We start from the raw sequence: 23,640 nt of genomic DNA, 5'->3' as shown, positions 1-23,640 counted from the left end.
TCAACCTATTTTACAGGGAAATCACCCACAATCATTCCCAGGAAGGCTTTTTATGTGCATTAATTACTGATACTTTTATAGCTTCACTGTAAGTTTTCATAAAATTACTTTGTGAATATTCACAGAATTGTCCTGAGTTTAACCAGAAGATAATTCTAACATTAAACATTGAATTAATGAGTTTGGGGAGTTAGACACATTGTTTTTAATAGTTTATAACTCTAGTTAACCAAAAATGCATAATATATGACTCTGGTTAACCCAAAACGCAGTAAATTCAGGCTCTACCTCCTGATCCTAAAAGCACTCATGTCTACATGCACACAGACCAACATGACTGCCTTCACAAAAGCCAATCAACTTTTCAAAAAATGTACACTATAAACTTCAGTTTCCTCCATTTAACTCACTTGGAGATTTGCCTTTCTCTTTTAGTTTTTCTTTTTTTCTTTCCTCCTCTCTCTCCCTCCCTTTCCTTACCTCCCCTTCCTCCTTCCTACCCCCCACATCCCTCCCAAAATGTTAGCCTTTGAAAGTCTATATATGTTTATTTTATATATATCTGACTTTAGCTTTTGAAGACTAAAAAGAAAATAACATATACTTGACACTGGACATCACCAGATGGTGTCATTTCTGAGGAATGTCTACTTTGACTAGTGAGAAGAGCTAATGTCAAACAGGTAAGCCTTCACCACACTATTCTTTCATTTTACACATAATAGTGGTGAAAGAAACCATTTAAGGCAGGTCTACATTGGCAATGGGAAATAAATTAAGCAGTTAACTGGAAATATCAGCAGCTAATGCTCTTTAGTTCATTAACAGACAACACTTTTAAAACTGAATTACTCGACATATTTAGACTATGTAGATATGATGTAGAGATTTGTATTACAAGCCTGAAAAGACACTTAAAAAATACAACTTCAGTGTTTTGTGGTAGAGAATGCACAGATCAAAATGATTCAAACAGTGAGCTGTTCCACTAAAGGTGTTATTGCACTGCCTCAGACCTTTTTTTGGCTAGATATTGAGTAAGCTGTTTATAGTTACTTTTGTACCGTGGTCTATGTATGTGATGCCGTAACGTAGTGTATTGACATGGTAAGATGAGACAGTCATACTGGCAGCTTTAAAAAGCAGTAGACATAAACAGTCAACACTGAGTTTTTACATAAGCTACATAGAGGCAGGTAATAAATACATTTAGTGAGCTGGTTGGGCAGCATAATGCTTTATCTGAGTATTATTCAATAAGCTAGGAACTTGATTTTTTTAGAAAACAGGTAGGAATACAGTATTTGTTAAGCTATAACTAAATAGTAGTAAAAGCTAAGCTGTCATGCAGTTATGCTTTAGAACATGGGTTTTTTTTTTAAAGCATCATAATATGTTGATTGAAACCCCGAACTAAGTAATGTGTTACACTAAAGCTTTTGTAAAATTACTAGGCAAAGAAACAAAAACAAAACAAAAAAACCCAAATAAACAAAATTTGCTAAAATCAAAGTATTATTTTCCATTTACCAATGACACATACTGGATACTCGGAAAGCGAAATTTTACATATCTTGGAAATTCTTTTGCAGAGTCAATAGAAGATTGATCCAAAGTAAGTCTGCCTTTAATGCAATGTTCAAGTTAGTTGCACTCCCCTGGTTGCACAGTGACTGCCCTGATTTGGCTAGAGCAGTTACATTTAGTCAGTGTAAGGACTAGGTGTGCAGCGTTATTTGTAGTCCTTGGTCATCATCACTTACAGGAAATAGGGGCTCAAGTTAAATTTTTGTAACTTGAAATTATAAATAAATTGAAAGAGAAAACAAGCCTCCTTCTCTGTTACCTTTCTTGGTCAATAAGGTTTCAATATAAAAGAATAAATAAATGATGACAGTCTATACTTCTTTTATTTTAAAACCAAAATTTAATTAAGAATATTTGAATTCTGAAGGCTTTTGCTTTCATTTTGGTTTAATCTGGTAAATAGCCAATTATGGTAAAGCTGGAATAAAATTCAGTTATGAATTACTTTATGAAATACATCCTTAGGTTTGCAAGTGTTTAAAGCATAATAATGGAGTGATACATTGATATTCATATAATGACTAATCATGTTTAATTCTGTGGTAATAAGGATGATGTAAAAGGCTTCAAATATATAGTATCTCTAAAGTCTTAGTAATTGTAGGAAGCTGATATATCTCTAGAAAAAATTGACATTTGTCTACTGAATATTAAAAATCTAAGGCTGCTAGGTAAAAAAATTTGCATTACGTAAGTTTTCATAGCATGTTATTTGTCCAAAAAATGTCAATCTCCCTTTAAAGCCACATGAAATGGTTTCATATATAATATATGTATACATATATATATATATAATACATAGCAAATAAAATGCTGTCTATTTTATGGTAACAGTGAGTAAAAACTTACATTTACACTCATACACACATGTAAAATTTTGACTGTTTAGGAAGACACCGAAGAATTTTAGAAGACTAATTAACACACAAATGTGAGTTGAATGCTTTCTTTTGAAACACTCAAATAAAATTCCTCCTATTTGTCTTCAGGTATTGTGCTTGGTGCTTTACTATATACTACCTCATTTAATTTATAATAGTCTTTAAAAAAACATTTATAGTAAGATGAAAAATACTAATTTCAAATGACCACCTAAAGATATTTTTATATAAAAAACTTAAATTCTAATCCAAATATGACTTATTTTTCATTGGATGTAGAGTAAAGCACTATTTTTCAGTATGGCCTTCTGTCCATATCTAATATCCCCTGTTAAATTTTTTTTTTTAAGTTGCCATTATGATTTTGGCTCAAGAACCATATTGAAACTACCATACCAATATCAATTTTCCCTGATGAAAATGTTTGTTAGCACTAAAATAATGAAAAGGATAATACTGGTATTTCCTTTTTGTATACTTCCCTGAAAACACACACTAATTGGTTACACACAAAATTTTAGTGGAAGTTTGCATTTAGGATGGTATCTTGTGATAAGTTAGTGAATGGGGCACCATTTCTCTCATCAACCTAGAGGTTCAAGAAATTAATAGAGGCTTTAACAATTATTGTTCTTTGTTAATAGTAGGAGAAAACATTGTGTCATTGCTTTGTTGATCAAATCATATTATGACATGGTGTAGAGAGTTCTTTTGTCCTCAGGCTTCTCTAAGATTAGTGACCTTGACTTTGGGCTCCAAGTTGCTATTGCCCCTGGTTCATTTGGTCCTGCCCTTGACTTGACCCTGAAGACCTGTGTAACCAGGCAGATCCGAGGGAAGGATTGCTAGTGATAACTGCAGAGAAGAGAGGAATGAAGAATCTGGATGATCTGATATGAGATTTGATCAAAAACATGTGTTTCAGAATCAGGAAGATGAAACTTGAAAGGAAGGTGGAAGGGAGTGAGAAGATCAAGTCACTGCCACAGATGGTTTCCACTCTACATCCAGGGCACAGAACTAATATTAGTAAATTGCCCAATAACCTTCCCCTTTCAGCTCTTCCTCCCACTTCCCTCACTCCTTCAAACAAAACAAAGCAAGCAAGCGGAACCATAAGCAACAATATGAAACAGAAAAGCTTTTGGATTGAAAGCAAGGTGTTAAGAGCAGACATAAGTTAAATGAAAGGTTTTATTAAAAATGCTTCAGTGTGCTAATGGTACCTTATATTTACTTAATATACCTTTTTATACATTCAGTGTTGAATTTTTAATGTTTAATATGCTGCTTTAAAACTGTATAAGTTTAAATTTGGCTATTGGACAAACCCAGTGTTTTATAAATTGCAGGTTTTTTTTTCTTTCTTTGGCTTTGAAACAAATAGGAAGATTTTGTAAATTTTTTAGTGAGATTTTCATAATATATACACATTTGTTACTTCTGGTGATAATATTTTTGTTGGATAAGTAATTTGGGTACTATTAGAACATATTACCTTCTGTGTATCTGTTTGCTTTCCAAAACTCCTCCCCATTTCAAGGAAACATTATGTGACTATAATCTGGAGATTAAAACCACAGCCTAATCCATATGCTGCAAATAAGAATATTAGAAGCATCTTGGTTTAAAGAAAATGGCAGAAATCTGGCTGTAATTCAATTTCTGGCCAGTACCCACAGATACGGCTTGGAAGTTTAGAAGCACTTGTGTTTTTGCCAGGGTAATTCAGGGGTACTTCAGGTTCTACCTTTAAGTAGAATGGAGACTGTGGATTTGTCCTTACAGATTTGTGATTCTTAAAAAAGGCTCCACTTTGAGTGCTCTTCTGTCTTTTCACTAATGGCAGAAAGGTCAATGTAGCATTTACTAATGTGTATTCAGAGTGCAGACTAGGACACTTCTAAACATTTAGTTAAACTTGTGACTCGTTTTAAATTTGGAGACAGCAGGTAGAACCACTTTGAAAGTGCTGTGCAGAGGGTGGCAACTATTTTCTCAGATATTTTAGAATAAGAAAAAGAAAACAGAGAAATGATCGCTGGAAAAAAAAATAACTTGGTTGTGATTTTGACTCTATGCACGGGTAATGGAAGGTGGAAAATGGTCCAGAACTTTCTTTCAAGTCCTCCTTACCCCCTCCTTTCTTGGCAAATGGAATTCCACTTTCTTTCAAACTGACCACTAGAGGGCACTCAACACAGACTGAAAAAGCAGGACAAGCCGGCTCCTGACATCCTTTGGGAAATCTGTGTATTTACTGTCTGTTACCAGTATTCTGTGTCTATTTCCCTGAGTCTTAATTTTGAAAGTCTATATTGCTTGGTATTCAATCTAAAGTCTTTTTAGGTTGAAATGGAGCAAAAATAACACAAAGAAAACCTATTCAGCTATATCACTTGCCAGCTTGCCCACGATGGAAGGGAGATAAGCTACATTGCTAGATTGGCATTAAGCTTTCCTTACCAGCAGGTGGTGATGGGTTCTCCCACAGCATACAGGCTAGGATTTAAACAAAATCAAACAGAACAGTTAAGGGGTATAAAAACAATGATTTTTCAACATTGTTTTTTTGCCAGAATCTTATATCTTTTGGCTGAAGTGGGTAATATCTACACTAAAATAAATTATCACTAACTTTCAGACAGCTACTATAGTTTTAAGCATGGATGTTTAGAAAGCTTATGTGGTGGTCATTCAGATTCTAGACTAAGGAATGAAAATAAATAACAAATCTGAGAAAAAATAAAAGTGGATTACAGAAATTCTCAGACAACAAACTCAAACATATTGCCATACTATTTCCAGCTCAAGCTATGGAATTAGATTTCACTTGGGAACATAGTCTCTTTAAATATGAAATCTCTGCTAGAGTGTGAAACTGAGGGAATGAGCTGTGCATAAATTAACTTCTGGTATAAGGTAGACAGTAAATGTTTGTTTAATGAAGTATTTTACCCCAGAAATATGGAAATATCTGTTAGATAATAAGAACTAATTTCTTCAGGAGAGAGATTAAAGCTGGAATTATCTCAATCGCAAATTTCATGTTAATAAGCAGTTTCAATTACATACAAGAATTACATACACACACACACATACATGTACCAAATATAAATTTCTTGGCTTAAAAACACATTTAGTTTACCTACCTATTTCTCAGTCCTTCTTCTTTTTGGAGGGTATTTGTATCTTTTGCTGGCCTTGGATTATCTCACTACTAAAGCCAATTCCCCACCTTCCTTTCTTTGTATGTATATTTATAGTTTAAAACTCTTTTAGACTTAATAAGGAAGAGATTATGCATTAATGGCAATGGTAAACAGGTTTATGAAATTAAGTCAGGCTATTTTAAAAAGTCAAGTAGAAGCAATGGTAATTGACATCACTAAAGAATAGCATTATATTACAATAAGTGCTAACTTTGATAATATAGAATGTTCACCAAGATTTTGGAATTGAGACCTTTCCCCTTTCTTATTAGGGATGGGCCTTCGAGTGTTTCCAATTTTTACTTAGATTTTGTAGTCTCTTCTTTCTTTTTTAGTTCTGTTTTGGTGAGGGCAGTTGAAGTGGGAAAACACCCAATAGATTTTCAAATTCACATGGACCTAAGTGAATAAATCCCTTGAGTCAAGCTACACCATTTTTGATTACTGAATTTTAAACACTTTCCATTTAGAAATTCAGAGGACTAAATACAGAATATTGATAGACTGCTAAAATGTTGCCTATAGTCAAGGGGAAGTAAGGAAAAAACATTAAGATGCTTAGTTTTTAACCAAATAACCATCAACAAACTGTTAAAATATAAAATTTGCTACAGACTTTTTCACTGGTATTAAATTTTGCTCTACTTATTAGTGATAGACTATTATTAGCTACTTTGACAAGTAATATATCTAAGAATTATTTTTCAGTTTACAGGTAATAGGGAAAGGCAACTCATAGCTTTACTCGATCAGATTAACAATTTGTTACCTCAAATGTAAATTTAAACTGTCATTCAGAAATAATTATGCATCAGACTTCCATTCATATGATCCATTTATTTCTTAGGAAAACAGTTCTTTGGAAAAAAACATTTCACTTGTTCTTGTCACATACTTCCCTGGTTTGATAACTGAATGATTTTTCCATATTTAGAAGAGATACTTTCCAGTAACCCAAAGGATCCTCAGCCTGGTTTTATTATTAATGTTATGTACTTTTTGACCACGCCACATGGTATGAAGGATCTTAGTTCCCTGACATGGCATTGAACCCATGCCTGTTGCAGTGGAAGTGCAAGAAGCTTGGAATCCTAAGCACTGGGTGCCAGGGAAGTCCCCTCAGTCTGGTTTTAAATGAGTAGTAAGTCCATGAGGCTGGGGGCTGTACCCAGCACCAAGCACCAAGCACAATGCCTTCTATAGAATATAGGAGTGCTCACCTCTTGTTTACTGAATGAATGAATAGTGAAATGCCAATCAAATTCTATTAGACAATACTTTTGAACTTAGATTCAGTCATTCTAAAGTTCTTTATTTTTTTCTAGAAAATCAGTGACTTCCTTCAGTCTTTGCCTAATGTGTATATCATGAGTAATAAATCCTTCTCTTTAATACAGAGATGTGTCTCTTATGACCAGAATTCCAAAAGGGCAAAGGTATGTGCTAAAGACAATCAATGTCATTTATCTCAAGTCATTGGCATTTGGCATGATCCTCTGCTGCTTTAAACAAGCTGTGTGACAATAAATACACCTCTGTTTTTTATTTTCATTATTTTGAATATTAATAGAGAAAAAACACTCCTTAACTCAACAGACTTTCCTGTAGTTCACTGGAACACTGGACGTGAAACCACAGGATGTGAATGAGGTCTCGTTCTACTCTTCATCAAGTTCAAGTGTGAATCTGAAGAAGATTCATAACTTCCCTGGTCTTCTATTGATAAATAACACCTGATTCAGAAGGCTGTTCTGAGGATTGCTGCTAAGTCACTTCAGTTGTGTCCGACTCTGTGCGACCCCAGAGATGGCAGCCCACCAGGCTCCCCTGTCCCTGGGACTCTCCAGGCAAGAACACTGGAGTGGGTTGCCATTTCCTTCTCCAGTGCATGAAAGTGAAAAGTGAAAGTGAAGTCACTCAGTCGTGTCCGTCTCTTAGCGACCCCAGGGACTGCAGCCTACCAGGCTCCTCTGCCCGTGGGATTTTCCAGGCAAGAGTACTGGAGTGGAGGATTAAACATGACCAAAAACTCTAAAATATTCTACATACTTTTTTCTTTACAAATTTCAAGAGAAAATAGTTGAGTTGTTGACTTTCCTCATGTCTACACGACTAAGACGCTTTTGACAAGAAATTAATGGGAACAGACACTTGGCACATCCTCATCTTGTTACCAAATCCAGCTCATATCAGGATAGTGCTAGATCTAAATGCCTGCTTCAGAGCTGTTGGCTGTGCCCCAGTGAAGAAATTTCTAGTGGAAATGTTTAGAAACTAATTAAATGAACTCTAGGGAGTCTGGGTGTCACTCTTGCATTTGGGATCCAGCCCAAGATGTATATCCATGTACCCATTTCTATCCTCTTATGATCGATCTCAAGCTTTGAGTTAAAACAATCTTGTGGCAATTTACACCCATTAGGATAGTCAGCAGAACTGAATTAACCATACCTGGGACTGTGTTATTTTGAGTTCTTTCAAATAGCCTTTCCTCATTGATGTTTGTCCCTGGTCACTGAGCTAGTTGATAATGAATGGGCTCTCCCAGCAGCGGAAACCTCCAGGGTCCCTCAGGGAGTCAGTCTGTGTCCCTGCCACTTAAACAGTGCTTCTCAAACTGGGGGTGTATTTTCCAGGGAATACAAAAAGAGGTATATAAAGTTAAATGAGTATCCATTTCAGTAGTTGGTGAGTACTGTAAGAAAAAACATCAATTCTTTTATATTGAAACATATGCTATGAAGTAAAATGCAGCATTTTCATGACTTTTTAACATAAAACATAAGACTTTGCAAGATCTCTGTGCTTGGCAAATACGTTCATCCTCTACATTAGAGGCAGTTAGTTCACTGAAAAGGTTTAGGACGCAGTGCACAAGAGCATTCTAGGAACCCCTGGTGCTTTCTTTCGAAACAATAAAGTAAAAAAAAAATTTTTTTTTTTTTGAGGAATGTTTTATTTTATTTTTTTCCTAGCTGAAGACGTTTGGCTCAGAGGGACTAAGAAGAATCGAAGGTTAAATTTACCACAGGAGGTTCTTCAAAATTCTTTAAAACTTAAAAAAATATATTAACAGAAAAAAGTTTTTAGGAAGAAATCTTTTGGGGGAAATGTCTAGAATTCCTTATCTAGGAAAGATTTTTAATATTAAGCATTCTGGAGCAGGATTCTCAGGTAGAAGGCCTAATGGACACAAGACAGGTTGGCATTAGTAAACTATCAGATAAATTTTAAAAAACGAAATTCATCAATACAGAAACATCAGAAAATAACTGCTTCATGAGACTATGTAAAGAAAATAATTTTCATGACTTATTTGCTATTCATCTAACAGCAGATATATCTGTTTACTTGAAAAACTATATATAGAAAATTCAGACACTCTAGTTTTACAAAAACTGAGCAATATGTAGTTTTAGACACTGAAATAAGTATGACTAATGTAAATATCAATGATTAATGACCATACACTCTTAAAAGTTGTGTTTTGAAACAAACATAAAAACCATTAGGAAATTCTAGTAAGAACAATGAAAAAAATGCTTAAAATTATTTTTAGCAGTACATGGATTTCAACTAAGATCCAACCTGGTTTTCTTATCTAAAGATATAATGACCAGATTTTGTTAATAAAGACATGTTATTCCTTAAAGCCTTAAGTTCGATTCTAAATTTTTGGGTTGTCTTTTTCTGATGTTTTTTTTTTTTTTTCTTTAAAATGTAGAGTAAAATTTGGAATGTTTTTCCTTAAACAAAAAATTGTGCTTTAAATTTGGCCCAGAATTTTCCTGTTTCCCTGAACTATACACCCACACCCACCCAAACATCCATACACACATACAAAATATATAATTCGGAGGCAAAACTTGGACATTCCTGAGAGCTCAAGGGATCACATTAATTTGAACTCTTAAGGTAACTTAGAAATAATTTGTCTTAGTTTTTATTGGAGTAAAACTGAGGCTAAGAGAGGTTTTCAAGATTCACCCAGGATTACCCCGCAGGTAGTTACATTTCTGGAGCTAGAGCTTTGATTTCCTGTAAGGCAAAGTGGATCCAAATGAGCTGGCTTCTAGCACAGTCTGAACCAACAAGACAGCCACCAGCAAATATCCTGTATTTGTGTTGATACGACACTCAGGCATGTCCAGCTCTTTGCGAGCCCACGGATGGTAGCCGGCTAGGCTACTCTGTCCACGGAATTTTCCAGGCAAAAAAACTGGAGTGAATTGCCATTTCCACATCCAGGGGATCTTCCTGACCCAGGGATCGACCCGCGTCTCTTGCGTCTCCTGCACTGGCAGGCGAATTCTTTACCACTAGCGCCATCTGAACTGAACTGAATGCCGACTACCGTAACACCTGTGCATTTCGCGGCTCTCAGTAAAAATGGTGGAAATATTGCTTTCAATCCTCCACCACTTGGAGGCGCTGGAAACGTGAGGGTGTGTTTATAGGTGCTGCAATTACAGGATGGTGCCGCTGGAGTTTGCAGCTCTCCTCACCTGGCAGTGTTCCCTCCTCACACTGGGAAATACTGAAAGACCCATTATCAGGGCAGCGTTCTTTCCATGTACCTCATTTCCAGACCCACCTCTATGTGGTCGGGGTGGGTGGGGTGGCAGTCTGACTTAAATAGCTCTGCTTTTAGTGTGCTAAAAGTCACTTTTTAGAATTCCCATTTTGGCATATGTACATTCTATCTTTAGGTTTTTAGATAGAAAAGGTTATGTTGGATACAAGTGGAAAGTAGTCATCTTTAGGTGGCCAATATATAGTTTTTTGTTTTTGTTTTTTTAAAGAACTGATTTACAGAAGTGAAGTGCAATTAAAAAAAAGTTTAGTTGTGTAATATCACCTTTTAAGTATGTTCAGATTTTTTAAAAAATGCATTTCTGTACAGGCTGTGACATGATACATACTTTTCCGCACAATATTAGGGATATGTAATTGACCGGCAAAATTTCAAGCCTCAATTTCAAGTTTTTGGATATCTGGTCATTATATCTTGCCTATTTTCATGATTTATAAATAAAACCACAAATGCCACAACTAAGCAGAAGCAAAAAAGAAAAATGCACCCTGTGAGTCATATCATCAGTCAATAAAAATACTGTATTCCTTTAAACAAATGTACTTATAAGAGCTTTATAACCCAAAGCAAGATATGTGAGATGGTTTAAGAAGAGGTTGCAGTTTTGCAACAAGAAGTCTGTACAGCTCCTCCAGGCAGTAGCCTGTGTCTCAGAAACTTGTTTCCGTCTGTTCTTGACACTTCTGCATCCCAAGCCCCATTATTTACAAAGTTATGCATTTTGCAAGCTCAAAGCACCTTTGCGCCTCGCAATTATGAACGCATGCAATGACATTTCATCCTTTCATGTGCAAATTCTAAAATTCATCATAACAGAAAAGCTCACAGTCAAAACTCTGCGATTTGAAATGAAAGGATCAAAAATGTCAGACATGGCAGAATACGGTTCCTAATAGAGCTCTCTTTATTTGTTCACTGTTCTTCATTTTTGTTTGTTACAAAAATGGAGTCTTGATTCTTTATTTAAACAGTACTGAAACTAAACTGTTCATGCCATGCAAAAATAACATTTTATGCACTTTTTTGGGGAGGGAGGGGCTTCCCACGTTTTAGTTCACAGGCCTTATTAACCGCATTTTTAAGAAACAAGTTTTTTTGTTTTTTTTGTTTGTTTGTTTTAGTGTTATTATTGCTTTTGTAACTAGTCACATGCTGGTTTCACGTGTGGGGCAGTAACCTGTGTCTCCCGGGTTGGAATGAATTTCTGGGGCAAACAAATGGTTTTCCATCTTGCACCCTTCTTGACTGTTGTCCTTTTTCACTTCTGCTACACCATGGTAAATGCCTTGTCTACAGTTGTGACTTGTGTCCTGGGCAGAGGAAGAGCCCACACAGGCCTCTTCTCTTAAAGGGTCTCTTCCATCACTAGGCTTATCTGTCAAGCAGTTTGGGCTGGAGTCTGCCTGCTTGTCCGGCCTCCTGGTCCCCTGGAGCTCTAAGAAGTCATCATCTTCCCCCGTGTCGATTTCCGTGAAGCTCCTCCTCTCTCTGGCGGAGAAAGTAAAGAGTTTCTGCTTGGGAAACCGAGGCGTCAGCCCTTTGGAGGGTCCTTGACAATGAACCTCAGCACCCAGCAAGGGTCTATCTCCCTGGGAGGGGGTTTCTTCTAAGAGAATGGTGCTGATGAGCTGGGGTGCGGTGAGTGGAAAGTCCGCCGCGGTGACCGGCAGCGGCCTGGCTGTGCTGGGCGGGGTTGGCGGGGCCCCGCCTCTGCTGTCCTTGAAGTTGACCTTGAGCGATCTGGACTTGAGCGGGTTGCTGCCTTTCAGCGAGCTCTTGGGGCTCTCGGAGGCACAGTCCGTCGGCAGAGGGCCGTGGGGCCCACCTTGGGGCCCGCCAGCGGCGTCGAGGTTCACAGTTATGTCGATCGGAGCATATTCTGGGGTGGCCTCCCTGACCGTGGGCCCCTTCTGCCTGATTAGGGCTAAGAAGGGGGGAGCCCTGGCTCTTTGGTGCTCTTCTAACCCGGCCAGGTCGGGTGGGAACTTCATCTGCAGGTGGGACGCAGAGGGCGGCGGCAGGGGCGACCTCTCAGTCTCCGTGAAGTCTGTGGCGCAGCTGGTGAAGCTGTCGATACTGGATGTGCTCTTCATGTCCACGACGCCCTCGGTCTGTGCCACCGCCAGCTGCTCCTGCGGGCAGACCACCTCCTCCATCTCTATCTCTTCCTCGTAGGTGGACGGCCTCTCGGCCTGCTCCTGGCCATCGGGGTTCGGGTGAGAGTGAGGCTGCGTCTTGGTGATTTCATTGTACAGCATCTCCAGCTTCTGGGCGCTCAGATGCTGCGGGCTGGAGGAAGAAGTGTTGTTAAGCTGTTCATGGGAGTCTTTCTGGCTGACCTCCTGGTACTTATTCTCGTAAGACTTGTTGGAGCTGGTTTCTGACAGAGCCTTCCTGGCCCACTTCCACCGGCTTGGAGAGAGGTGATTGTCATCCGTGGAGCCCTTGGTGTTGGCCGACTCTCCCGTCTTCTCCACGGCCACGTCTATCAGCTCCATACTTCGAGCAAAGGCGTCCTTTAAGTTCATAGACACGATGCTTCCGTTCCTCTTGGCACGCTCCAGAGCCTCTCTCCTCTTAATGGCTTTCTCCTGGCGTTTCTGCTCTTTGTAAAACTCAGAAAAATTGTTCACAATGATTGGGATGGGAAGGGCGATCACCAGAACCCCTGCGATACAGCAGAGACCTCCCACAATCTTCCCTAATAACGTTTTTGGGTAGATATCTCCATAACCGACAGTCGTCATGGTGATGGTGGCCCACCAAAAGGAAGCCGGGATACTGGTGAACTTGGTGGCATCCTCGTCCTTCTCGGCAAAAAATACCAGGCTGGAGAATATCATTATCCCCATGGCCAGAAACAAGATCAGCAAGCCCAGTTCATTGTAACTCCGCCTGAGGGTGAAGCCCAGGGACTGCAGGCCCGTGGAGTGCCGGGCGAGTTTCAGGATCCGGAGGATCCGCATGATCCGGAATATCTGGACCACGCGGCGAACATTCTGGAACTGCAGCACACTCTTGTTGGACTCCGTGAGGAAGATGGTGACGTAATAGGGCAAGATGGCCAGCAAGTCGATAACGTTCAGCGGGCCTTTGAAGAACTTCCATTTGTTGGGTGAGGACAGGAACCGTAAAAGGTACTCCATGGTAAACCAGGCGATACACACGGCCTCCACGTGAGCCAACTGGGGGTTGTCATTGGGCTGTCCGAATTCATCCATCTCCTGCAGCTCCGGCAGCGTGTTGAGAGACAGTGCGATGGTGGAGAGGACGATGAACAAGATGGACACGATAGCCAAGATCTGGAAAAGAAAAGAAAGGCAAGTCAGTAGGGCCTCTTAGTTGCTTAGGCACAGCCAGGAGACTTAGGGGTTCACTGTTTTTTAAATGATATGCCTTGTTCAAAGGTATTCCAAGAAGGTAACTTTACAAACACATTCACTTTATGAGTTCATTTCACTTAAAAGCCTAATATGGATAAAATAGGCAACTAATGGGAACCTACTGTGTAGCACAGGGAGCTCTATTCAGTGCTCTGTGGTGACCTAAATGGGAAAAAAATCCAAAAAAGAGGTGATATATATATATATATATATGTACACACACACACACACACATAAATAGCTGATTCACTTTGCTGTACAGCAGAAACTAACCTAACACTGTAAAACAACAATACTCTAATTAAAATGATATATATATATTATATATATATATATATATAATAAACCTAATGTAACATACCTTTAAATTCTATGGTCTAATCCATTTGAAAAAAATCCACCCCCCTACCTTGCCTGTTGTTCCTAGACCCCTCTGAAAGAGTTTTCGGGGAACAATCATCTCCCCTCTCTTGTGTGTGTGCATATGTGCTCAGATGTGTCCTACTCTTTGCAACCCCATGGACTGTAGCCTACCAGGCTCCTCTGGAGCAGTTTGCCATACCCTCCCCCAGGGGATCTTCCCAACCCAGGGATGGAACCTATGTCTTTTGCATCTCCTGCACTGGCAGGTGGATTCTTTACCACCTGAGCCACCAGGGAAGTCTTCCCCTCTCAGCTATTTGTAATTTTTCTCTCTGAACCACCCAGTGTATGTTTCTTTATGTAAATTGCCATACCTGCTATAGAAGCGAGAAAAAAGTCATGACTGCCAGAAGTTTTATTCTAAAGAGCCAGACACAACTGAGCGAATAACACTTTCACACTTTCCAGTGGTTAAGACTCTACCTCCACCTGCAGTGGGTGCAGGTCAATCCCTGGTTGGGGAGTTAAGATCCTACATGCCTCGAGGTGTGACCAAAAAAAAAAAAAAGGAAAAAAGGATAAGTGACTGGTCACTGATCAGTCAGTGATCACACACCTATATGTAGAGAGATAACAAGGCCTTGGTACAGCGATGCTTCCATGGAACAAATGTGATCTGTCTGGCAAGCACTGAAGACAGAATCAAGTCAAGGAGCCTCCATCCTGGTCCATGTGGCCTTCTGGCCAGACTCATGAGGGAGAAGAAGATTATGAGCTAACTTCATTCAGTTGAGAAAGGTTTCATAAAGAAGAAACTGATGATTGTCCAAGGTGATCTCGGTTCAGGGCAGAGGAATAGCAGAGTGATGTCAGCCATGGAAGGAAAGAGGAAGCATTCAATAAGAAGTAAGAGGAGGGACTTCCCCAGCAATCCAGTGGTGACTCAGACAATAAAGAATCTGCCTGCAATACAGGATACCCAGGTTCAGTCCCTGGGTTGGGAAGATACTCTGGGAAAGGGAATGGCTACCCACTCCAGTATTCTTGCCTGGAGATCCCATGGACAGAGAAGTCTGGCCAGCTACAGTCCACAGGGTCGCAGAGTTAGATGTGACTGAGCATACATGCATACAATATTAATGTATTAAGAAAATATACAAAACTATTATTTAACGTTTGAAGGATTAGTAAATTTTATGCTTAAAAATAAAGATGAGAGAGAGGGCCTCCCTGGTGGTCCAGTGTCTAAGACTCTGAGCTCTCAATGCAGGGGACCTGGGTTCAATCTCTAGTCAGGGAACTAGACATCACATCCTGCAACTAAGAGTTCACATGCTGCAAGTCAAGATCGCACCACAACTAACAGATAATGCATGCCTGGAAAATGATGGAAGATCCTGCCTACTAAGACCCAGCGCAAGAAAACAAAGCAAAAGGCTACAGTCTATGAGGTCGCAAAGAGTCAGATACAGCTGAGTGAATAACACTTTCACATTCTGCAGTGGTTAAGACTCCACCTTCCATTGGGTGCAGGTTCAACCCCTGGTTAGGGAGTTAAGATCCTACATGCCTTTCGGTGTGGGGAGAAAAAAAAAAAGGAAAAAGAGGATCAGTGACTGAATTTTGGTCAGTCATTCTGACCTCTGAGCTTGATTTTATTGTTTACTATGTGACTTTGGGCAAATGACTTAGCCTCTCTGTGTCTCAGTTTACAAATCTGTCTAATGAAGACGGCACTTACAGTTATTTCATGGCTTTGTGAAGATCGTGGCACACATACGTCGCTAAGTAAATAAATGTAGCTCTGAGAAAAATACCCTGACACTGTTTAATTTAGACATTCAATGTTCAGTAAACAATGATTAAGTATCTTGAGGTGACACAGCTCAGTAAACATGAGTCTGTGGAAAAAATGAACTATAACTGACATTAGAATTTGTGAACTTCTCTCCTTTTATCTTTCCAAGTTTCTCTACTTTTGGCTCCTTATTCTGGCTCTTTTCTTTGCTTGTGCCTCATTTATACCTTTCATTGTTTTTTCTTCCTGTTTTTTTCCAACTCCCACCTTTCCTCTTAGATCATTATAAAGGAAAACCATAGTGTTTCCAGAATGCACTATAGATATTAAGTTAAGATTTACGGTTTCTTAACTTAGAGAACAGCACTTAATTACTAGTGTTTTATATGTTTTTTCTTAAACAAAACTACTTTTTACCTGAATATACTTCAGGAGTTCCTTTAAACATGAGAATCAATGAATGGCATTGGTATAAAGGCTTGCTTCATCTACGCCGAGAAACTTTGAAGGCTAAAGTTAGAAACACCCTCAAGAAGGTTTAAATAAACCCATGGATAATGGATTCAGGCTTCCCAGGTGGCTCAGTGACAAAGAATTTGCTTGCCAATGCAGGAGAAGTAAGAGCTGTGGGTTCGATCTCTGGGTTAGGAGGATCCCCTGGAGGAGGAAATGGCAACCTTCTTGCCTGGGAAATCCCATGGACAGAGGACCCTGGTGGACTACAGTCCATGGGGTTGCGAAGAGTTGAAAAAGATGGAGCCACTGACCACACAGTGGATACTGAGGGTTTATTAAGGACAAGTCAGGAATGCTCACCCTGAAGCTCTACCCTCAGAGGCTAGTGGAAAGGGGATATTTACAATATTCCATTACAGAAATATTCTTGGGAAGCATTGGTCAGATTGCATCTACTTTTGTGTTCTTACCATAAGGAACTAGGTCCTTTTCTATTTCTAGAAGGTCATACTGTTGCTAATATACCTTTGAGCATTTTTAAATACTGAGATTGCTACCATCATTCTTGCACTGTAACCCACAGTCCAGATTTTTGATTTCTTCTTATCTGCTTACCTGCCCATTTCGATGCATTTTATTTAGGTTTGTCACCTCCAAGAGCAAGAAAAAATAGAAATACAAATGAAACCATTTTCCTGTCTTTCAACCTTTTAGACAAAGAACAAAGCAGGTCAACATGAACCTTCAATTTTTCTTGACTCCACAATCCAAACTAGATCATAGGTCAGTTTACTTTGCTATCTAACTTGGGAAATAATGGACATTGTATAGTTCTAATACAGTCTAATGGTCTAGTTGATGGCAACTGAATGAATATAGCTACTTTTCTGCTGCTGCTAAGTCGCTTCAGTTGTGTCCGACTCTGTGCGACCCCACAGACAGCAGCCCACCAGGCTCCCCCGTCCCTGGGATTCTCCAGACAAGAACACTGGAGTGGGTTGCCATTTCCTTCTCCAATGCATGAAAGTGAAAAGTGAAAGTGAAGTTGCTCAGTCATGTCTGGCTTTTCGCAACCCCATGGACTACAGCCTACCAGGCTCCTCCGTCCATGGGATTTTCCAGGCAAGAGTACTGGAGTGGGGTGCCATCGGCTTCTCTGGTAGCTACTTTTAGCACCTGAGAATTTAGCATGTACACAACATAATTTGGAGTACATTCTTTTTTAATATTTATTTATTTGGCTGCACTGGGTTTTGACTGCACTGGGTTTTGACTGCCTGTGGGCTCTTTAGTTGTGGCATATAGGATATAGTTTCCTGACCAGGGATTGAACCCAGGCCCCCTGCTTTGGTAGCATTGAGTCTTAGTTGCTGGACCACCAGGGAAGTGCCATGGAGTACATTCTTGAAGAAAAGGGATTACTAAAGGAAAAAAAATTCTGATACTCAAGCCCTTAACAATTCCACATTCATGTTAAAGAAACCATAAGGTATTGAAGTGCATGATTTTTCTGTCTCTTGTTCAAATTTAATCTGTCAAAGCCCATTTGCTTTCAATGTAAAAGAATGGCTTATTTTAAATATCTCGTGAAACTTGGAGTTCTCCCAGAAAGACAGCATCTTAGACAAATCATTCAGTATGTACCAAAGATGATGTGTGATGCAACAAACCAAATGCAAGGTTATTGTCTTAGGATAGAGGTGTTTTATTTTTTTTTTTTTGAACACAATAAATAGAACAAACATGCAATTTTGCTCTAAACTACAGGATACATGTCTAAACATGGATATTTACTTTAGTACAGCAAACCCTAATGACATTTAGGTATTGCTTCATTTATCATAACCGTGCACAAGTTAGGTTTTTAACCATGTTACCTCTAATAACCAGTCTCTAGAGCTGGCTATTTTGGCCCCAGCAAGTAGACTTATGTTTGTACATGGTAAAGGAAGCGGAAATTCCAGACAATTACCTATGTGATATCAGTCAACTCCCTTGGAATTTGGAGTACGTAATTTCCAAGTTTCCTTTCACCTCTAACATTTGGCAATTTTTTCTAAACTAAAATATTTTACTAATTCCATTCACATCTGCAAACCAAAGCAAAGGATAGTTACAGTTGATTCCATCATTTTGGTTGAACTGCCAAAATATAATTTTGTTGCTTATAAAATAAAAAAAATTCAAATGAGAAGGCTTTTTAAACCATCCCACTGTGTAGGTTCTAAGCATTTAGTTCCCGGGAATAGACATGCTTTCCAGAAAACACTTTTCTTCCCTTTTGCATTGCCTGAATAATGATTTAATTCTTCCTTAGACACAGATATTCAGAGGATCACATGGAGTTAAGAACAGGGCTCCCAGCACTGGTGTTACTGAGTCCCCAAAGTTGGTTGCATTGATTTCTGTTTGTGTAAGGTACTGCGAGATTTGCCTCTATTTACCAACTAGTTTTTTTTTTTTTTTTAATAACTTTATTGGAGTGTACTCAGATGGTAAAAAAATCTACCTACAATGCAGGAAACCTGGTTGGATCCCTGGGTCAGGAAGATCCCCTGGAGAAGAGAATGACTACCTACTCCAGTATCTATCACAATATTGTTAACTGGCTATGTGCTGTACTGTGCTCAGTCACTCAGTTGTGTCTCTTTTGTGACCCCATGGACTGTAGCCCACCAGGCTCCTCTGCCCATGGAGTTTTCCAAGTAAGAATACTGGAGTGGATTGCCATTTCCTCCTCCAGGGGAACTTCCCAACCCAGGGATTGAGCCCGTGTCTCCTGAGTCTCTTGCATTGCAGGCAGATTCTTTACCACTGAGTCACCTAGGAAGCCTAATTAACTTTGATAGTTAATTTACAATGTTGTGTTAGCTTCAGGCATGCAGTAAAGTGAATCAGTTTATATATATATATATATGTATTCACTCGTTTTTAGATTCTTTTCCAGTATAGGTCATTACAGAGTATTGGGCATAGTTCCTTGTACTATACAGTAGGTTCTTATTACTTATATATTTTATATATAATAGTGTGTATATATCAATCTCAATTTATCCCCCTCCCCCACTTTTCCCCTTGTTAACTGTAAGGTGTTTTTTTTTTTTTTTTTTTACCAACTTGTTGATTTCATATCCTTTGAAGTTAGCAGATGTTTCCTGGTGGAAAGAATATAGGACAAGGAATTAAATCACACACATGGCTCTACTTCTACTGGCCATGCAGACAAGCCAGTTTCTTCTCCAGACTCAGCACCCTCAATCTGCAAAATGAGGTCCTTCCTATTTGCCCCTCGCCTGCCTCAGAGGGTGGTTAAGGACCAGACTAGATCACGCACAGGAAGCAGCTATAAAATGTAAAGTACTATACTAAAGAAATGCTGGAGATGTGTCTAGAAGAAGCTGTTGGTCAGCATTGGGAGGGAATGATGAACATAGCTGTTTCCCCCCTACTTAAATAGAATTTCAGACGTAGCTTGTATTTGAAACACTTACAAGCACATTCTTTTACCTAACCAGTGGTTTGCATGTCAAATCCAGATGCCTGGGTTTTCCTGAGAACTGAATGATCTAGTCTGCCAATACTTAAGTGCTGGAATGAGGTTGGGTGGGTGGGTGCATGAAACGGGTAAAGTTGGTCAAAGGGTATGAACTTGTAATCATAAATTAATAGATAATCAACAAGGATCTGCTGTAAAGCACAAGGAACTCTACTGAACATTCTGTAATAACCTATATGGGAAAAGAATCTGAAAAAGAATGGATATACACAAGTGTATTACTGAATCTGTTGCACACCTTAAACTAACACAACATTGCAAATCAACTACGACTCCAATATAAAATAAAAATTAACTAAAAAATAAAATAAATTAAGTCCTGGGGATATACAGCATGGTGACTATAGTTAGTAATACTGTGCCGAATATTTGAAAGTTTTGAAGACAGTAAATCTTAAAAGTCGCATCACAGGAAAAATGAGATGATGATGTTATATGAGATGATGGATGTTAGCTCAGCTCTTTGTAGTCATCATTTCACAATACAGGCATATATCAATTCATTATGTTGTACAACTAAAACTAATATTATTGTATGTCAATTATATCTCAGTTAAAAAAAAGAGATGGACTGAGGTTGCTTGGGGTGAAAACTTGACTTGTTTTGAGTCTTAAAATACACAGACTATTTTCAAGCTCCAGCAAGTGATAATCTGTATTCACCAACTTGCAATACTTCCTTCAAATGCATGGGAACTGGGGTACCTTGCCCTGAGGTCAGTGCAGGTACTTTCTCTCTTTCATCTCCCCCAAACTCTCCTTCCTTCTTTGACAAATGTGTGAGGAGAGGTGAAAGTGAATGAGTTGTAGCTCTTCTGCTTTATCTTCTTAGTGGAAACAGACGAACAAACACAACAACAACAGAAACCTTATCAGCAGTAGAAAACAGCATGGGAAAATGTGATGATAAGAATTTTCAGGAGAGGACTTCTCTGGTGGTCCCAGTGGTTAGGACTCCATGCTTTTAATGCAGGACAGGGGCAGGTTCGAACCCTGGCTGGGGAAGCAGGATTTCACATGCTACAGAGCATGGCCAAAAAATTTAAAAAAAAAAAAAAAAGAATTTTCAGGAGAACATCAACTTTAAGTTGTCAGGAAGAAGGTCTGTGATGAGCATTATTAGAAACATGAAACATTTTCTATTTTCAGAAAAAGGGCAAAGCACAGTGACATTTCTGAGCCTATAAGCCAAAGACCAAACCATTTGTTGAGGGAAGAAGTGAGAAGTAGGTAAAAATATCATGACTTTCATCTACCTATCTTCTATTTTGAGCTGTTCTCAGAAGCAAACCAGAAAAAAAAAAAAAAAAAAAATCCTGTGATTTGCACCGAAGGAAGAGCCATCCAGGACTGTTGCTGTTCTAACATTTCATATTCTTTGAAACTGTGGTGCTCTCCTCGAAGGCTGGGGGCCCTTGGTTGATGCTCAGCTTTTTCTTCTCCCAAATATCCCCTTTCCTTCCTGGGACAACAGAGATTCTGTGCTTAGGTGCTCTCTGGTAATGAATCCTCTGTGGGCTAGCACCACATGACTCATGCAAAGGATGAACATCCCCGAAAGGCTCAGTTGATTTTGAATTATTTTGGACTCATGGATAACGTGAAGCCAGGAATTCAATCCTTTCCCATTTATGGACTGTTGAATGAGGGGTTTGAAGAGAGTCATCCACATAGAAGTTGATGTCAGCCAGAAGCCTGTGCGATGCTTTTCATCTGGGGTGGGTGGTCAGTGAGAAGCAATTCAGTTCTGCATAGTATCAAAATTTTTTAAATTCTCTAATATAAAACCAATTTTTTTTTTGAGGAAGAGTTTTTGGGCATCTTATGATGAAAGACACTGTTTTAACATTTTCTTGGTATCTCCTGAAATATGCCACATTTCCCTACCCATGATATATTTCCTATTTTAAAAGATTAGGTTTTAGGAAGCAATTCATTAGGTGGAAGGCTGGTGGAGGGAACTTTAATCTTATTCACAGTAACTCTGAAAGAAAGGAGCAACAGTGAGATGGAGACACCTTTAATCTTACACCCACTCCAGTGAGTAGACAACCTCTTTGTAGGTAATTTGTTCTTACAAAGCCTTCAGGGGCCAGGAAGTAAACATGAAGATGAGCCAGGCTGAGCTCCCTGTGTTATACAGCAACTTCCCGTTAGCTATCTATTTTACATGTGGTAATGTGTATATTTCAGGGCTACTCTCTCAGTTCGTTCTACCCTCACCTGCCTTCGCTGTGTCTACAAGTCTGTTCTCTATGTTGGACAGAGTTTTGATCTGTTAACACCCATAAAGCCTTACAACCTTCTTAAACAATCATTTGACAGTTTCACAGAAGATAGTTTTGCTTCTCAAATGGGGTTTTTGGATTACAGAATGGAATAACTACCTATTTTCTTTCTATAGAATTGCTTGCAGTGCCTAACACAGAGCAAATACTTTGAAAATCTATTTTAAATTAATGAATAACCAAAAAAAGAAGAGAGAAGTCCATAGAACTGGAGGAAAGGAGACTAGATCTTGAAGAAGCCAAATGTTTTCTAATCACCAAAGAGGAATAAGATAGGTTCTTAGTCATTTTCTCTTGCTTCCACATGGTCCAAAGTCAGCCTAAAAGCTTTAACCAACAATAGAATTTTTTAACACCAGAAATCCATATTACCAATAGCTCATTTTGTGATAACAGACCAACTGTACAACTTCAGCAACATAATCTTTTCCTAGGTAAGCTCTGTAATTTTATTAATCCTTTCTTTTTCATTATACTGAGCAGATTACTTTTTTTTTACCTTATTCTTTGAGAAGCCTGATTTTGACTATATATTAGCTTTGGGCTTCACCTTCACAGAAGGGTACGTTTTCTTAAAGAAAAGTGTTGTGTTCATTCTATGTCACATTTTTTTTTTCCTGAGAATTTCTTGGAACCTCAGTTAATCCAAACAGTGAATAAAGTGATAGTTCCATGTATAGATATGGGTGGATTCAGGTTTATGGGATAAATGTGAAGCCACTGAGAAGAATTAATAATGTAGGTTATATATTAAAAAGTACATACATACAACTATACTTCAATAAAAGAATATCAAAGAATAAGAAAAAAATATACATATATATCACTGTCCCAGGTAACTCAAAATCAGAGAAAAGTCGCAAAAACTTCATAAAAGTGTAAACTTAACAAATATTGCAGATTCCATTTAATACTTATTTACAAGTATATTTTGTTAAAATACTGCATCTATATAAATATCTTACGTGTGTGAAGACCTAAAACAAGACAATGAAAAGAAGTTTCCTTCCCTTTTCTCCTTCTTACCAGTTTTCTAGTTCTTTGGAAAGACAATTCATGAAAACCGAGGGAAGGAAAAAACAGATTTTAAACACCTAGGATGTTTTGAACACTAGAGTATTTATAGTTCCATCCAGATATAATAACATTCTTCCCTTTCCTGTTGGAAAAGTGTTTTCCTTGGTTCTCAGAACAAGTCTAATCAAAACTCTTCTTTTTGTGAAAGATGGGTAGAAGTTTCCATACAGAAAGGGGGTTATAGGGCACAACGGGCTGAGAGGACAGGGTAGGTGAAGCCTTAAAGCCCAGAATTAATTAATTTTGTATGAGTGGGGCATCCATAGGGGTCCATGGTGATTTCAGGGCTGCTGCATATAAGAGTGAAGGCTATGCACAGAGGGCACCAATGGAGAGAGAAGAATGTGAAAGACGGGGGCTTCCCTGGCGGCCCAGGGGCTCAGACTCCGTGCTCCCCATGCAGGGGGCCAGCTTCCCTCCCTGGTCAGGGGAACTAGATGCCACA

At 38.8% G+C, this 23,640-nt stretch overlaps 1 protein-coding gene across 1 annotated transcript in view; it reads right to left on the bottom strand.

The window, feature by feature from the left end:
* Window positions 1-11,283: 11,283 nt before the first annotated feature.
* The window catches only part of KCNB2 (potassium voltage-gated channel subfamily B member 2), a 461,172-nt gene continuing 448,815 nt past the window's right edge, over window positions 11,284-23,640 (bottom strand). Inside the window, 1 exon segment of the mRNA NM_001024563.1 lies at window positions 11,284-13,576. Coding sequence (NP_001019734.1) covers window positions 11,420-13,576 — 2,157 coding nt within the window. The 3' untranslated portion in view covers window positions 11,284-11,419.

This window comes from Bos taurus, chromosome 14, assembly GCF_002263795.3.
Source record: "Bos taurus isolate L1 Dominette 01449 registration number 42190680 breed Hereford chromosome 14, ARS-UCD2.0, whole genome shotgun sequence".
Lineage (NCBI taxonomy): Eukaryota > Metazoa > Chordata > Mammalia > Artiodactyla > Bovidae > Bos > Bos taurus.
Note: the sequence above shows the minus strand (reverse complement) of the source record. Positions and strands in the feature narration are given on the sequence as shown.